The sequence below is a fragment of the Geospiza fortis genome, unplaced genomic scaffold (genome assembly GCF_000277835.1).
Source record: "Geospiza fortis unplaced genomic scaffold, GeoFor_1.0 scaffold538, whole genome shotgun sequence".
Lineage (NCBI taxonomy): Eukaryota > Metazoa > Chordata > Aves > Passeriformes > Thraupidae > Geospiza > Geospiza fortis.
In genome coordinates, this window is record NW_005054368.1 from 3,478,150 (window position 1) to 3,494,347 (window position 16,198).

At 43.4% G+C, this 16,198-nt stretch overlaps 2 protein-coding genes across 4 annotated transcripts in view; one reads left to right on the forward strand and one right to left on the reverse strand.

The window, feature by feature from the left end:
* Positions 1-12,266, forward strand: part of NCOR1 (nuclear receptor corepressor 1) — a 55,057-nt gene extending 42,791 nt beyond the window's left edge. Inside the window, exons 33-47 of one of the 3 annotated variants that reach the window (XM_031059813.1) lie at positions 285-509; positions 1,660-1,869; positions 2,509-2,658; positions 3,191-3,364; positions 3,829-3,994; positions 4,226-4,722; positions 5,164-5,292; positions 5,401-5,561; positions 5,724-5,947; positions 6,372-6,509; positions 7,561-7,703; positions 8,243-8,296; positions 8,560-8,781; positions 9,061-9,243; positions 9,422-12,266. In XM_031059813.1, the coding sequence (XP_030915673.1) occupies positions 285-509; positions 1,660-1,869; positions 2,509-2,658; positions 3,191-3,364; positions 3,829-3,994; positions 4,226-4,722; positions 5,164-5,292; positions 5,401-5,561; positions 5,724-5,947; positions 6,372-6,509; positions 7,561-7,703; positions 8,243-8,296; positions 8,560-8,781; positions 9,061-9,243; positions 9,422-9,609 (2,864 nt within the window). In that variant the 3' untranslated portion in view covers positions 9,610-12,266. Of the gene's footprint in view, positions 1-284; positions 510-1,659; positions 1,870-2,508; positions 2,659-3,190; positions 3,365-3,828; positions 3,995-4,225; positions 4,723-5,163; positions 5,293-5,400; positions 5,562-5,723; positions 5,948-6,371; positions 6,510-7,560; positions 7,704-8,242; positions 8,297-8,559; positions 8,782-9,060; positions 9,244-9,421 lie in introns of those variants that run through there. The other 2 variants (XM_014308390.2, XM_031059814.1) reach the window with 2 other exon arrangements.
* A 1,076-nt stretch (positions 12,267-13,342) lies between these two features.
* The window catches only part of TTC19 (tetratricopeptide repeat domain 19), a 3,800-nt gene continuing 944 nt past the window's right edge, over positions 13,343-16,198 (reverse strand). Inside the window, exons 2-9 of the mRNA XM_005424488.1 lie at positions 16,107-16,196; positions 15,962-16,000; positions 15,366-15,422; positions 15,096-15,157; positions 14,869-14,963; positions 14,540-14,694; positions 14,103-14,265; positions 13,343-13,649 (exon numbers count right to left, since the gene is read on the reverse strand). Of these exons, the coding sequence (XP_005424545.1) occupies positions 13,516-13,649; positions 14,103-14,265; positions 14,540-14,694; positions 14,869-14,963; positions 15,096-15,157; positions 15,366-15,422; positions 15,962-16,000; positions 16,107-16,196 (795 nt within the window). The 3' untranslated portion in view covers positions 13,343-13,515. The remainder of the gene's footprint in view (positions 13,650-14,102; positions 14,266-14,539; positions 14,695-14,868; positions 14,964-15,095; positions 15,158-15,365; positions 15,423-15,961; positions 16,001-16,106; positions 16,197-16,198) is intronic.

Sequence of the window (16,198 nt, forward strand, 5' to 3'; positions counted from 1 at the left end):
TTGATTATGGATCACATTGAAAATGGTAGCTACAAGGATAATGTTTTAAGGGCAGAAGCTATTCCTGATTTTAAAATGTCTAGATGAGGAAGATGTTTTAGTGAAGTGTAAAAAATCTTAAAGTACAGTTCTTTCAGCAGAAGTGTTTTGTGATATAAATATTCTGTGTGCTTCGTTGTATTGCAATAATTGAAAATGTTCCTTGGTAACCAGTGTGTTTTTACAGTTAAATTTTCAGTAGAGAAATAGGCATTTTATTGACTTGGGTTTTTCATTGCTTTTAGCTGGAGTATCTTCTGGGAAGTCAGCAAATCATGAAAGGAAGAACACACTCACTCCAACACAGAGGGAGAGTGTGCCAGCAAAATCTCCAGTCCCAGGGGTTGATCCTGTAGTAGCTCACAGTCCTTTTGACCCTCACCACAGAGGAGCAACTCCTGAAGTCTACAGGGGTCACCTCCCTCCCCATTTAGATCCTGCTATGCCATTTCACAGGGCTCTGGATCCTGGTAAATACATTTGTGTTGGCTTTTTTTAGTTTTAGAAATACTGTGAGCTTTGATGCACAGAAAGGACACCTGTATAAGGCAGTTATATGGCCAGTTATAATTTATATAGATATAAGTATTTACTGCTATGGTTTGATATCAGTTTAGTGGTGATTTAATATCTAACCAAGATACTTAAATTAGTATTGTATAATATTGTAACTTCTCTTCAGAGCTGCCAACTTCTGTTTGGTTAAAAAGTTCACAGTATTTATAGAAAAGTATTCATGGAATGTATTAAAAGCCTTCAGGAAAGCTTTACAAAGAAGGATGTGGAAGAGGCTAGAGAATTAAAGTGTAATTCTATATAATTATATATAGACATATATTCTATATCAGTCCTCTGTTCAAGACGGAATATTTTCACTGAAGGATTATCAGGTGATATTAAATACAGTGACTTCCTTTTAACCTATCCCTCAGATAACTTCTGTGAAGTATTTTCTAAGTTCTTTAGGTATTTCAGCCTTTTACATTTTCAGAATTTCAGGATTTATAGTTCTATTAAAGTCATCTCTCCAGTCTGGATCAGTGTGCATGCAGTGCAGAAATTCAATAAAGCACCAGTACTAAAATGCTATTTTCGCTCATTTGTCACCAACTAGAGAGACTTGATAGCACCTCTCATTGAAGCTTTACAAACACCTTGTGGTGGTGTTCACAGGGGTCCCAGGATGAGGGGAGAGATGAGAATCTTGACTCCATGTTTCAGAAGGCTGATTTATTATTTTATGATATATATTGTATTAAAAGAAAATTGTATATTAAAACTGTACTAAAAGAATAGAAGAAAGGATTTCATCAGAAGGCTAGCAAGGAAAGAGAAGGAATGATAATAAAATCTTGTGACTGACCAGAGAGTCCTAGACAGCTGGACTGTGATTGGCCATTAATTAAAAACAACCACATGAGACCAATCAAAGATTCACCTATTGCATTCCACAGCAGCAGATATTGTTTACATTTTCTTTCTGAGGCCTCTCAGCTTCCCAGGAGAAAAGATCCTAATGAAAGGGTTTTTCATAAAAAATGTGACAACACCTGAACGTTTTATTAAATCCAGAATCATCCTGCTTCCTAAATGCCTCTTTTTCCCTGCTTTCCCCCTCAGCTGCTGCTGCTTACCTGTTCCAAAGGCAGCTGTCCCCCACGCCGGGGTACCCCAGCCAGTACCAGCTGTACGCCATGGAGAACACGCGCCAGACCATCCTCAACGACTACATCACCTCCCAGCAGATGCAAGTCAACCTCCGGCCCGATGTCACCAGGGGCTTGTCCCCCAGGGAGCAAACTTTGGCACTCCCTTATGCAGGAGCACGAGGTGGGCTTGGCTCTCTTTCTATAATCCTCTCAAAAGGGTGTTTTGGCTGTGCCAGCTGTGGTTTGATGCACTCATGCAAGGCTGTGTGTATAAATGTGTTTGTGATCTTGGATGTCTGACAGCTCATTTGGAAACTGCCTTTTGTGGAAAGGAAAAGCACCTCTGTAATCAATATTTTTAAGGAGAAGTCTCTGAGACTGGTGTTCAAGAGCCAGATTGTTTTCTACTCATTTATATTGCCATATTTAGCTCACCATCAAACTTCAGAAAAGAGAATTATATCAAAATGATAACTTCTTCAAAAAGAATATAAAAGCAACAGCCTGAAGTGTAATGTCTGTGATAATAATGTTGTTTGGTTTATTTTTTGGGTAATACCCGAAATTGCTAAAAGATGGGATTACTGAATAGAAGTGACAAGTGCATTTTTCCAAAGGGCAATTAAAGGGAATGCTACAACTGCAAATTCTGGCTTTGTATGTTCCTAAATTGCTCATTGCCAGATTTAAGAGAGTATAACCAGCTGGAATATAGCTCTACACTTGCCTTAGTCTTGTATTTTCTCCACCAAACATTCATTGCTGACTGTGTAGACAGTGTCCTGAAGTGGCCATTCTCACACGTGTCATCTCCTGACAGGAATCATTGACCTGAACAATATGGCCCCCACTATCTTAGTGCCTCATCCTGGAGGAACCAGCACCCCACCCATGGAGAGAATCACATATATCCCTGGCACCCAGCTTACCTTCCCTCCCAGGCCTTACAACCCTGCTTCTCTGTCACCAGGTAAGAGCTCTCTTGGCTTGGTGATGGCTTTAATTCTCACATGCTGAGAGAATTGACCATCTTTATTCAGCTTTCATTAATGCCATCTTTTGATGTTTTCTCAGGAGATGCTTTTTGCATGCACCTCTCACTTGGATAGCAAAGGGGTTTTGATGATACTCTGTGTAGTTACAGTAGAAGCACTGTCAAATTCTGAATTTGTCTCATTCTGTCAGGTCTTTATTTGTAGTAATTTGATTATAATTCACTAACCCCACTTTACATGTGTTGAAGGGTAGAATTGGGGTCTATGAGCTGTGTAGTTTCTAACTGTTTAGCAACCACTTCAGTAAAAGGCTTTTGAGCCTTCCACTGTCACTCTATGTTAAGCTTTTGTCTTCCTAGATAAGTGAATAGTCTTGAGTGGAATCAAAATGTATTTGGGAAATTTTGCTGCAAGTGTATGGCAAAATATATAGGCAAGGGTTTCAATTGCCATGCTTCACTTAGGTAATTTTTTTTGCTCCTTCATTTTACCTTGTGGACCTTCCAGGACACCCCACACACCTGGCAGCTTCTGCAGCCGCAAATGCTGAAAGGGAACGGGAAAGGGAAAGGGAGAAGGAGCGGGAAAGGGAGAGGGAACGTGAACGAGAGCGGGAAAGAGAACGAGAACGAGAGAGGGAGAGAATCACCTCCTTCCCTGCTGAACTTTATCTCCGACCAGGTGAGGGCACATGGATACACGTGGATCACTTGTCTTGTACATTGTAACTGCTCATTTTATGCAGTCACTGTTAGCAAATACTATTTACAGTTTGCTTTACACTTCAGGCAAGTTCCTGTTGCCCAGCAGTTCTGGTCATAATTGCAACTTGTGCAACTTTCTCTCCAAGCAATGTAGCACCTAAAGAGGAGTGAATCCTCATTGTCACTGGCACAGCTTGCATGTCATGTAGAGCATTTTGAACAGATTTAAATCTTTAATACATACCATGACATCCAGAGCGGTGGAGACAGCTGGGAAGGGATGTGGAGGAGGCAGCATTGATACATAGTCCTGCATTGTTATAAGAGTATCCAGAGTGGTGGAAACAACTGGGAAGGGATGTGGGAGCATTATTTACAGTGCTACACTGTTGTAAGAGTAATAATTGATTTTGGTTTGTTCCCCTCCACTCTGTCCTGCAGGTGCAGAGCAGCCTGGCAGACCCGGCAGTCACGGATACGTCCGGTCCCCATCCCCCTCTGTCAGAAGCCAGGAAAACATTCTGCAGCAAAGGCCAAGTATATTCCAAGGAACCAATGGGACAAGTGTAATCACACCTTTGGATCCTGCTGCTCAGCTACGTATCATGTATGTTTTAGAAGTTAATGTGGCACAGATATCTGTTCTAATATTTCAGCTTATTAAAAAGTGCATTTAGGGTTAATGATAATTCACTGTATAAAGTGTAGTGGATTATTGGACATATCAGAGCACTTTCATCAGCGCATATTGGGTAGAAATTAGAGTCAGAAAAGCTTTGCTTTATTGTGTTCATGGCTCTAGTTCTTTCCATTGAGGCTATTCAATGTTTGCCCACAGGCAGCTCACCCCTGGAGCTCCCTCTATCACTCAAGGCTTGCCAGCTTCCCGTTACAACACTGCTGCTGATGCCCTGGCAGCCCTCGTGGATGCTGCAGCCTCTGCTCCTCAGATGGAAGTTGCCAAAGCAAAGGAGAACAAGCATGAAGGAGCCAGGATAGAAGAGAACATGGGCCGCAGGTCAGCTGTGGTTACTGACCAGCAGCAGATGGATCAGAAGACCCTGGAGGTAGAAAAGAGGCCTGTGCAGTGCCCCTATACATCTGCCAATTACTCTGGTGGCAAGTCCCAGGGACAGACTTCATCAGTAGTCTATTCAGAGGCTGGTAAAGAGAAAGGACCTCCTCCTAAATCCAGGTACGAGGAAGAGCTGAGAACTCGAGGAAAGACCACAATTACTGCTGCTAACTTCATAGATGTGATCATCACTCGCCAGATTGCTTCAGACAAGGATGCTCGAGATAGGGGCTCTCAAAGTTCAGATTCTTCCAGTAGTTGTACGTATCTTAGTAACTCTCTACTTCTTTGCTGTCTGTCTTAGCCTTTAGGGAAATGATGTGAAATGATTCAGATGTTTAATGATAAAATATTCAGCTCTGCAAAGCAGAAACATTTGATAAACAAATACAGTTTTTGCATATAGTTACTCTTGCAAAATCAGAGTTGTTTGCTTTATTCAGATTCCGTGCTACAGCATGAATGCAGGATCATAAGAGTAGCCTTTTCAGAAGTCAGGAAACTGAAAATTACTTGGTTTATGTTGGAACGCTGTTTCATGGAAGTATTTGTATCACCATGGTTATCATGAGAAGGCAACTGTGTTTTGACTTTCATTCACTGGTGCCATATTACTGGAAGCACTGGTGTTGCTAAGTATAGGCAACAAAAATTTTCTGTTGTATTTACATCTTATTCCACAACCTTTGCTTGATATTCAGTGTCCTCACACCGATATGAAGCTCCTGGAGATGCCATTGAGGTGATCAGCCCTGCAAATTCACCTGTACCTGCTCAAGAAAAGCTGCAGCCCTATCAACAAGAGACACCCAAACCAAGCCAAGCAGAGAGTAAGTTCATCTACACGTGGAAATATTCTCACAGTCACCTTTTTTAGATTTGTAAGCACAGAAGTTTCAAGCCTTGAAGCTTAACAGAGTGACCTTTTCTGTTTCAAGCAGCTGACCCCAACAGGCCGTACGAGGGCCCCATTCACCGCTACAGGACACAACAGGAGCCCCCCTCACCCCAGCAACCTCCACCTCCCTCTTCCCAGGCAGAGGGGATGGCACACGTGCCCAGGACCCATCGGCTCATCACCCTTGCTGATCACATCTGTGTAGGTTTTATAATTATGGCTTTTATTTGGGAATATTACAAAACGTTGTATCTGAATTTGTAACCTCATTCATTGCTGTCAGCCTCATCTAGTTCATGAATACCTAAACTGTGGCCAATGTCTAATCAAAATCTCTTTTCTGTTTCTTTTGGTGACATCCAGCAAATTATCACACAAGACTTTGCTAGAAACCAAGCAGCTTCTCAGGCCTCTTTGCAGCCTCCCACCACTACATTCCAGAATTCCAGCCCTGCTCCAGCTCCTGCTTCTGGCCGGGCAAAGACCTCGAGCCGCTACAGCCCTGAGGCACAGCCACAGCCCGTGCACCACCAGCGGCCAGGGGCCAGAGTGTCCCCTGAGAACCTCTCTGACAAGGCCAGGGGAAGGTAATCCACGCATTCAGTCTAACTGCAAGTTTAATTGATGCCCAGATATGATATTGATATAAAATAGTGCAGTAATCTTGGTGGAGATTGGAAGTATAGGTGCCTTTTGATCTTATTTTTAGGCAAAGTCTGTGTCCTACTCTTTCACCAATTACTTGGCTCCATAACATAACTTATAGCTGTTTTCCCTTTGCTACTTATCTTAATTTCTAGTCTTTAGAGGGCTGAAAACATTTAATAACCTAAAATTTACCAGAGTTGTTATGGACAATGCATTGTCATCTTTTTAAGATCACCAAGCTTACTAAAGCATGTAACATGTAACTACACGTAAGCAGTTATGTAGGAACTGTAAAATTACATGAGTTAACTACTGCTGTACATGCATTGAGAGTAATTATCTGTCTCTGAATCATGGATGTAGGCCTGGAAAATCTCCAGAGAGGAGTCATGTCCCCTCAGAGCCCTACGAGCCAATCTCGCCACCTCAGGTCCCGCTTGTACATGAGAAACAGGAAAATGTTCTTTTGCTTTCCCAAAGAACTGAGCCTACTGAACAGAGGTAGGTGTAAAACTGACTTTTAAAAACATAATTCTGAATCTTTATGCTGCAAACTGTGCCTTTATTAAAGAGCAATTCAACTGACCTTCCTCTGGTGCCACAGGCCAGTTGTTAATCACTGTCAATCCTTCTGCACTAACATCCAAAACTTGCAATTTGGGAGGTGCTTTGGGAAGGCTGAGGGAAAGGTCACATGTTGGTGCTCTGTCTTAAGTTTCTTGGTGCAAGCAGAGTGTTCTGTGTCACATCTGAGAGAACGTTAGAGTGAAACTCCTCGTGGTTGCCAGTTCTGTAAAACTGAAGTGAGTTTTGAGAAAGGTCACAGATTTTATTAAATCATTCACTCTTCTCCTGCCTGGTTGGATTCCTGGTGGAGAGGGGAGGAACCCAGGCTTCCAGTACTTGTGGTGCTGGAGCAGTTAATCACTTGAAATATCACTAAGCTAAGGAGGTTCCAGGAGGAGTGAAATGGGGTGTCCATGCATGGGCAGCCCTGTCCCAGTCTGTCAGATCTGCACCACAAAACTGCACAGAACCTTCATGGGCTCCCTGGCAGTGCTGGTGTCTGCAAATGTGTGGGAAATGCACACTGGAGTGGGTGCTCCTGTATTTGCCCTGCTGAGGAAGGAAGAGCACCCAAAGTACTGATTTAAGCCTCATGCTCATGAAACTGATTCTAATTTTATTGGGGTTTTTCACTGCAGTTGCTGCAGGGCTGTCACAGTCCATGATGGATGTTAGGTAGATGCAAAGGGATTGCCAGGAACATGGCAGGGGATATTGCACTTTTTAGAAATTTAAGCATCTTGGGCTAGGAAATCTAGATTGTTTTTTACTTCATTTTTGCATTATTTTTTAATTTATGTACGAACTTGTTTTGTTTTTTAATTCAAGCTTATTTGTCAGATTGCTGCTGCTTAAGCAAACTCAGTTATTATTGAGCCCCCCAGTGTTCATATGACTGTTGGTGGTTTCTGCCTGACTGCTTTTGGGAAGATTTAAATGTGCATCTTACAAGTTCTGTCTCTTTGACACGTGTTGGTCTTGGCAGGACTGACTCTCGCTCTCCAGGCAGTATCAGTTACCTGCCTTCGTTTTTCACCAAACTTGAGAACACTTCACCAATGGTAAAATCCAAGAAACAGGAGATATTTCGAAAGCTGAACTCATCTGGTGGAGGTGACTCTGACATGGGTATGCAGGACTTGCCTTTTCACTCAATTTTTCCAGCTTAAGCTTCATGTGACTTCCACCTGCAGATGTCCTGACCTAAATATGATCAAATAATACAAATTAATATAAATCTATTAATATAAAACACATATCATAATTTATGACCATAGAACTAGAAGGTTAGATTTTTTTTTATATACTGTTGTATGTAGGACTGTCGCATCATTTTAACACTTAATTTAAGAGGTGAAAACCACATAATTAATGAGAGAGTTGCTAAAACTTGACATTATTCTAACTAACTGTGTCTATAATTTGCTTTTTATCAATACTACACATTTTCCTATTTGGAAAGGTGTTTTCAGACTAAATAGTTTGTGGTTTCTTGGCCTTTATGATTATGTCTCTTAAACAGCATTTTAATATAATTCTAGTAATGAACACTGACATTGTGGAATATGATACTAGAGCTTTTTTTTTTTGTGCAGTAGGGCTACTGCTGATCACTTAGGGATCATCAGTACTGAAAAATTTAGTGAAATGTTGTGTTTTAATTGCAGCAACTGCTCAGCCAGGGACTGAAATATTCAATTTGCCAGCAGTCACTACCTCAGGTAAGTTCTTCGATAAAAGAAACAACATATGTTCCAGAAAAATGTAATGTCTTTAATATCTTCAATTTATACTCTTTGGGGAGTTCAGTAAAAGAGGGAAATGGTGCAGATTTAAAAGCTAATATTCTACATGAAAACTTATTTCCTGCATCATAAGGCAAAGCAAAATGGCCAAATCTTTCCCCACACCCCTTTGTAATTTCTCCGAGATACACTTTTTACTTCTCTTCCCACCTTTCCCTGTGTTTTCTCTTCTCTCCCAGGTGCAGTCAGTTCTAGGGGTCACTCCTTTGCAGATCCTGCCAGTAATCTGGGTCTGGAAGACATTATTAGGAAAGCACTGATGGGGAACTTTGATGACAAGAGTGAGGAGCACGGGGTGGTCATGTCCCAGCCTCTCGCCGTGGCTCCGGGCAGCTCCGGGGCCGCGGTACCGGCGACTAACGAGACACGGAGGGAAGAAGCCAATCCATCTCCAAATTCAGGTATTGCAGCTCCCAAATGTCCCAGGGCCTCAAGGAAAATAAATAAATCAAGCATTTGAATAATGTGGTATCACTGAAAATCACTGTCTTTCCTCTGTAATTGGCAGAGGTGGTGTTTGCATTTATCGTCCTGGCTTTTCCAGGAACACTGATGGAACAGGAAAAGGAGAACAGGGTGTATTGGATACCTAAAGCTTCTCAGTACTACCTGATAATTTCTAGAAACAAACACACAGAGGCTAAAATGTGGTTGGTGATATCTGTCCCTTCTGTTGCCAGGTGGGGCAGTCAGCAAGCAGAAGCTCATTGGCAAGTCAAACAGTAGGAAGTCAAAGTCTCCAATTCCTGGGCAGGGATATTTGGGAACTGAAAGACCTTCTTCTGTCTCATCTGTACATTCAGAAGGGGACTACCACAGACAGACTCCAGTGTGGGCCTGGGAAGACAGGCCTTCATCAACAGGTGAGGAAGGGGCTTCTTTCAGAGGTGTTTGCAGTCTCAGATGTTGCACTGTAACGCTGGATATTGGCCAGAAGCTCCCAGCATTGGGGGTTTTCTGCAGTGGATTTTCTGCTAATTGTCACAACCCGGGCCAACACAGATCTCTCAGAACAGCTCATGTTTTTGCCTTTTGATGCAGGTTCCACCCAGTTTCCATACAACCCTCTGACCATGAGGATGCTGAGCAGCACCCCCCCGACCTCCATCGCCTGTGCCCCCCCATCCATGAGCCAAGCAACCACTCACCCACAGAACAGGATCTGGGAGCGAGAGCCTGCACCACTGCTTTCAGCACAATATGAGACTCTGTCTGACAGTGATGACTGAACTATGCAGATTTTTTTTTTTTTTTAATTTGCGGGTCAAAAAAAGAAATCTATTTTTGACTTGAGCCCACAGAGACTTTCCAAGAGAGCAAGGGCCACACAATGAAGAATTGCTGGAGAGTCCGTGAAATGCCTTCTGCACAGGCTGTGTGTGTTGGAGGATTGTGGTCGAGAAGGTTGACTTACTAAAGATAAATATGTAAAGAGTTTTTAAAAATGTGGACTATTCCTGCTCTACATCTATTTGTAAAGAAAACCATAATGTCTTTTAAATCATTCTTCTGTAAATAGAGAGTACTTTTTGCAGTGTTTTTTCCCTTGCTATAGTATCTGGTGTACTTATGTTCAAATCATTGCCTAAACTTTGGGGGTCATTTTGTAATTTTTTTTAAGCATTTTCTCCAGTGTAGAATACTCTTCATAACCCTAGCCTCCCTCTCAGCCTAACCTAACCAGAACCCCAACCTCCCAACCATCATTGCCCATTTAATGCCGTGCCACTTCCTGCAGGCATTGTGCTTTTATATAATTTTTTTTTTCCCTAGACACACTTTCTCAGTGGTGTTCAAGCTCTTGTGAAAATGTTGATTTTTAAGACTGACCCCTTAGTGAATTCTGTACATTAACATAACTCCAGTTTGCTGGAATAAGATGATATATTTCTTTGGGATTTGAAATTCTGCCACATTGTAAATTTTTGGTGCAGTTGGTTTTATTTAGCAACACTGCAGAAATATTATTGCATGGGTATGTTATGGTTCATTTTTAAAAGGTTAAAGAAACAAAAAAAGAACAGCTTCTGGAGGCATACCTCACTGTTATGCACACTGGGAATTTTAACTGTGCCCTAAAAGCCTATTCTTAGTGTTCTCTGTTTCTGCATTGTATGCAGTCAAAACAGGTTACTAAATTTTACTGTCATATTTAACCACAGCAAATGGCTTTTCTGAACAGAGGCTCTGGGTGGGTTGATAAATCCTTTAAGAAGAAAAAGCTCCACATCCCAAGTTTAAATAAAACAAAGTGCTTTTATAGAATAATTGAGCAACACACGAGTCAACTACTTGGCTTCTGTTACAACCAGTTTGAAATAGGTACTGTGATTTTTTTTCCTTCCTCCAATCTGATTTAAAAATCTTTATGTAATAATTATTTTGAAGTCTGCGTCCCAGTCCCTGTCCCTCTAAGCAAGCCTTTGGTGGAAATCCTTACAAATGCTTGGCTTAACTCCTGAAGTGTGCAATACTTGTTAGGGTGATTTTTATTTTTAAATTGTATATGGTACTAGGAGAGTCTCCTGAATCGTTCATCTATCAATGCTTGCTATGATGTGCTTGTAGCTCATGTACACATCCATCCATCTGGGCAGTGATGGCACAGGCTGTCCTGACATCCATCTCCAAAAGCATCTTCATTTTATGCTGCACTGACCTCAGGAAGTGAATTCACATCTTCTGGGGTAGAAGGACTGATTCACAGATAGCACTGAGCTGGGGGGTGGCGTGGTCTGTCAGATTCCAAACTGCTTTTGCATCTCATTGATCAACAGGGTCTTTGCCTTGGAGTTATTTCCAGTGAGAAATATTTTGGGTTTTGCTGTATTTGTGATGCGTTGTATGGAAGGTGTAATGCAGTGTGTAACCTCGAGTCCTGTGAGCTCTGCAGCCCAGGGACTGCCATGGTCCACTTACAAACAGGAAGAAGCACAGAACTATTTATCAATAGCAAATTTATTTTCAGTCCTTTAAGGAAAGCCTTTTTGCCCCAAGTGTGGGAAAAAAATTCCAAAGGAACTCATTTGGAAACTTGACACTGTTGAAAATACACAACTATTTTGCTACTTTTTTTAAACACTGCATCCCAGTAGATCCGTTGGCAGTCTTAAATCTCCTTGCAGTCTTTCTCTGAGAAAGATTTCTCTCACCCTCCCCTTCTTTACCCTTCTGGCTTGAAGCAGTGAAGTTTTCATCCTGTTTGTAGACCTGTGCTCTTACTTTAACTTTCTTTTTTGGTTCCCACAGCAACATATACTGGAAAATGAGTTGATCTGCCCTTTTTGTAGATTTAAATTTCGAGTGGAGAGTTATATTCCATTCTTAAACTCACTTGTTCTCACTTTCTTAGTGTAACAAATACAATGTGAAAGAGGCATGTACAGACAAATGTCTTTGCTACCTGTACAGTAAGTATAGCATGTTCATTGCAAAGCTTCATGTTACTGCTGCAGCAGCAGCAAGATATCCAAAGTAGGATAGTCACAATCTCCTAAGATACAGTTTGAGTGGCATTTGCACATAAAATGTTGCTGCTTTTTTTTTGTTTGTTATCCGAGTTTTAACTTCTCCAGAGTAAAAACCTCTCCAGAGCCTAAGTTAGGGTTTACCACAATTCCAGTAATCTTCAAGTATGGAATTACATCTGCCCTGTTTCAAACAGGAAGGTGTTTGTAAGTCATGTTTACAAAGTGTAGTTTACTACAAATTTTTACCTGATTTCTGATCAGTGCTTTCACAATGCTTTCATCTTGATATGGTTCGTGATTCTGATATGAAATCATTTAAGACTTGAAAAACCCATGCATCATAATTTCCACACAATGTCTTCACTAGACAGTGACTTCTGGATTCAGACCAATCAATAAAGGGGATCAGTTCTCCACTTGCTCTTCCTGTGTCTCCCTTTTGTTTTGCAGCATCAGGCAAGACCCTGCTCCCAGGGTGCTGCAGGCTTCCAGGTGACACTGCTGCCCTCCAAGCTCTGCTGCTTCAAACCCCAAACCCAGCACTTGAGGGAAGGTTGGCTCTAATGTGCCAGAGCCTTTCTGTCAGTACAACCCTATTTTTATTTCCTAGCTTGCTGAGAACAAAGCTCTGTATGTGACTGAAGTTTTCCAGCTTCAATGAACTTCTGCTCTAGAAAACCTGTGTGCCTCCTCTTAGCTCAGAGATGAAGCTGCTACTGTAAGTAAATTAATAATGATGTAATTACATTGAGGGTTGTACCAACCAGCTGCAGTTCTGACAACTGAGAGGTTAAAATAGTGACAGAATTAGTTCTACTATCCTAACTAAATATGGATTTGGTGATTTCTGGTTTAATTCTCCTCTTTCTTTAACATCAGGCTTCCTGGCAGGGCAGAACTGAGAAATTCTGAGAAATTTCTGTTGAGAAATTCAAAGCAGCTGTTGATACTTGTTTCACATGAAGGCACGTAGCTGACAAAGCTCAGTTTGTACACAGCATCTTTTCCAACAGGAAGCCTCAGCATTCAAGCACTGACCTATCCAAGAGAGAAGACAACTCTGGCACTCCATGTGCTAACAGCCTCACCCCTCCTCTGAGAGGACAACTATCTTTGGATAAAAGAAGAAATGAGAAGAAATTAAGGAATATGTTGATCTTCAGGCAAGCTGTTGGCCCAGGACAGGGAGCTGCAGCTGTGTTGCAGGGCAGGTACAGCCTGGGAGATGCTCTGCAGCAGTTCAAACACACTGAACTGCAGCACTGCTAAAAGTACAGCCCCTGTACTTCTGTGGTAAAGAGTGAGACAATTCCTGCCTGTTCCTTTTCAAGACCAGGTTTTGAACCTGAACACTTGTGTGGGCAGGCAGGAGTAACAAACTGACACTAACACACTATTAATACCAGACCAGACGTGCACTTAAGCAGCCAAAATTAAATCACTTAGCACAGTAGGTCAGTCAAACCACAGACTACACCACAAATTCACACAGTTAAGATTTCACACCTTTATTTTGGGCTGTTAGGCAGTGGCAGCCCTTCCTCTTGAGCAGTGCTGAAACTCTTCATTGCTGTTTCTCTGGAGAGACAAGCTGCTCCCAGGCTGCCTGTGCTGAGCAACCCTCACTGCCTTCAGTCACCTCAAGGTTGGACCCTGTGCCCAAACTTATTTGGAGCCCTTTCTCCTCTTGGCCAGCTCAGCCAGTTCCTCCTGGATATGCTGGACAGAAGCAGCATCTCCCTTCTGCTGTGCCTGCTTGAGAGCTTCTTTGTACACTTGTTTTGCTTGCAGGAAATCTTCTGTAGCAAGAGGGAAAAGAGGCTTGGCTACCCAGTTTCATCACCCATTTTCAGAGCCCCCTCCTGATGCTCATCATATGCAAAGGACAAGGACTGCTTGGAACACATTAAGATCTAGGGAGGCTCAGAAAACATCCTGCCAGGTTGCCAACTCTGAGAGCTGGAGAGCAGCAGTGATGATGGGACCTGGTGCTGCTTCAGCATTAAAATCTCACAGAAACAAATCTCATGCATGTCTTCTGTCCTTTTGGAAAAGTTACAGGACACAAAGGACATGGGAAACAAGATCCCCTGGAAACCTTTTGGGACAGTTTGTGAAATCAGTTCAAAGTCAGACCTACTGCTTAAACTAAAACTACCCCAAACCAGCACTGTAGTTCAGCCCTACAACACAGATCCAGATCTCTGCAGCCAGCACCAGCTCAGTGCCAGGCTGGGCACGTATTCACTGACCTTTGTGCATGAGGATTGCTGCCAGGTTGTTGAGCACCATGTGCTCCTCGGGGTGCTGTGTGTCCCGTGCCAGCTCTGCTGCCCTCCTGCTGTAGGCCAGCGCCTCCTCGTAGCATCCCTGAGCGTCCAGCACCATGGCCAGGTCACTCAGCAGCACCACACTCTGCACCAGGAGGGAAAAGGGAAGCTTGTGGAGCACTCTGGGGCAGCACAAGCACCACATTCATCCCCTGCCACACCAGTTAAAGAAGTATTTCCCAGAGAAGTATTCAGTAAGGAAGTGTCCTGTATTTCTGTGTTTGCATGCTTGTCCTTCCTGGCAGGAAAACAGCTTCAGGTAGTGGTGATGTCTGATGGCAGCAGAGCTGCTCCAAGGCTGCCTCATTCCCTCCAGATCAGCCTTTCCTTGCCTGAAGCCCTACTGCTGTACAAATCACCTGTGGATGTCTCTCTCCCTGAACATCACTTGATATCTGCAGAGCCTTCTCATACATTTTCTGTGCTGCTGGGAGCTCGTTGATGTTCAGGAGGTAGCGGCCGTAGGAGTCCAGGCTCATCCCAAGCAGGAGCTGGGTGTTGGCCTTTTCTTCAGCTGCAAACAGAGAGGAGTGAGGTGATCACTGCCACAGGATCCAGCATCCGTCCCACCACAGCAGGAAACTCAGGCAGTAGGAAGAGAATGGATTGACATGAAGATGGTGCTTAGGAATACAGAAATAACATCAAGGACAGGGAAATGGAGAAAAGATGAGACAAAGCTGCCCACCTGATAAGACATCCTCAGGCAAGTCCTTCTGCTTGGCAATCTTCTCCTCTAAGGTCAGGATGCAGAACTGGTAGCCAGCTACAGCTAATTTGTGCCTGCAAAGTGCAAAGCAAAGCTCCTTCTGTTCCTGAAGGATCCCTCATTGAAGATCCTCTGCTTGGCCACCCCAGCAGCACTGTAAAGCAAGCTCAGGTGAAAGCAGGTGACATCTCCAGCTGGGAACTCACTGTTTCTGAGCAGCGTAGATACTGGCCAGCTTGAGGGACACCTCAAGGACAGCGTTGTCATCCTGCCAGGAGGACACACAATGCAACTGTTACTCTTCTTGTACCTCCACAACAGAAACATTACTTTGTCAGAGAGTTTAGACCTTAAAAATCCCCATCTTGTTGCCTCCAGTGCTGCCATCCATTAAATATTGCCAATTTCCAGTAAGAGGCATTACAGCACAAGAAATAAAGAGAAGGGTACCACTGGGAGCCTGTTTCAGAACATACCTCCTTTGTGTCCCCTGTAAGCATATAGCTCATCGTTGCTTTGTAGAGCTTTTCTGCCTGCAACAAGAATTTTGAAGAGGATACTGAGAAATGATGGCATTTAAAACAAAACAGAGGCAAACTACATAGAGGGACCTGGCTCAAACTTGTTGCATTTACACTACACCAAGAGCAGTTTGAAGTGAAAGGCTGACCAGAGCCCAGTGGGACTGAACCAGTGGCTCCTTTCAGTTTCTCCTTGAGCACTGCAGCAGCAGCCAGGCCTTTACCCTGTCTGTGATCTCAGGGCTTTCCCAGATTCTCCTTGGAGGAGCCACCTCTGTGCTCAACTGCAGCATTTCACAGAAAGAAGTGTTCCTTCTCCTGCACACCATGTTGGAGCTGAAAATTTACCTCTGAGCATCTATCTTAACCTGGTGTGCTCATGGGACTGCAGTCCTGAGTTAGATCATTCTGTTAGATCATTCTGCTTTGCACTGGGACATTTCTGCCCCAGAGCTCTGAGTCTGCAGCCTCTGCCAGCACCCCACACCTTTGACATCGTGCACAAGATGTCAACATCTAAAAATTCATTGGGAAAACCCAGAGTTGCTCACATTTTCCAGCTGTCCCTGCATGTAGGCCACGTTCCCCATCTGGAAGAGACAGACAGTGCTCAAGGCCCACCGAGGTGACACGGATGAGCCTCAGCCGCTTTTCTTTCTCCCTCGGGCCCCGCTGTGCCCCCAGGCTGGCTCTCACCATGCTGTAGGTGTAGATGATGGCCTGCCTGTTCTCCTGCTGGTGTGCCCGCCGCAGGGCCTGGTGCAGGAGCTGCTCGGCCTCGGCCAGCT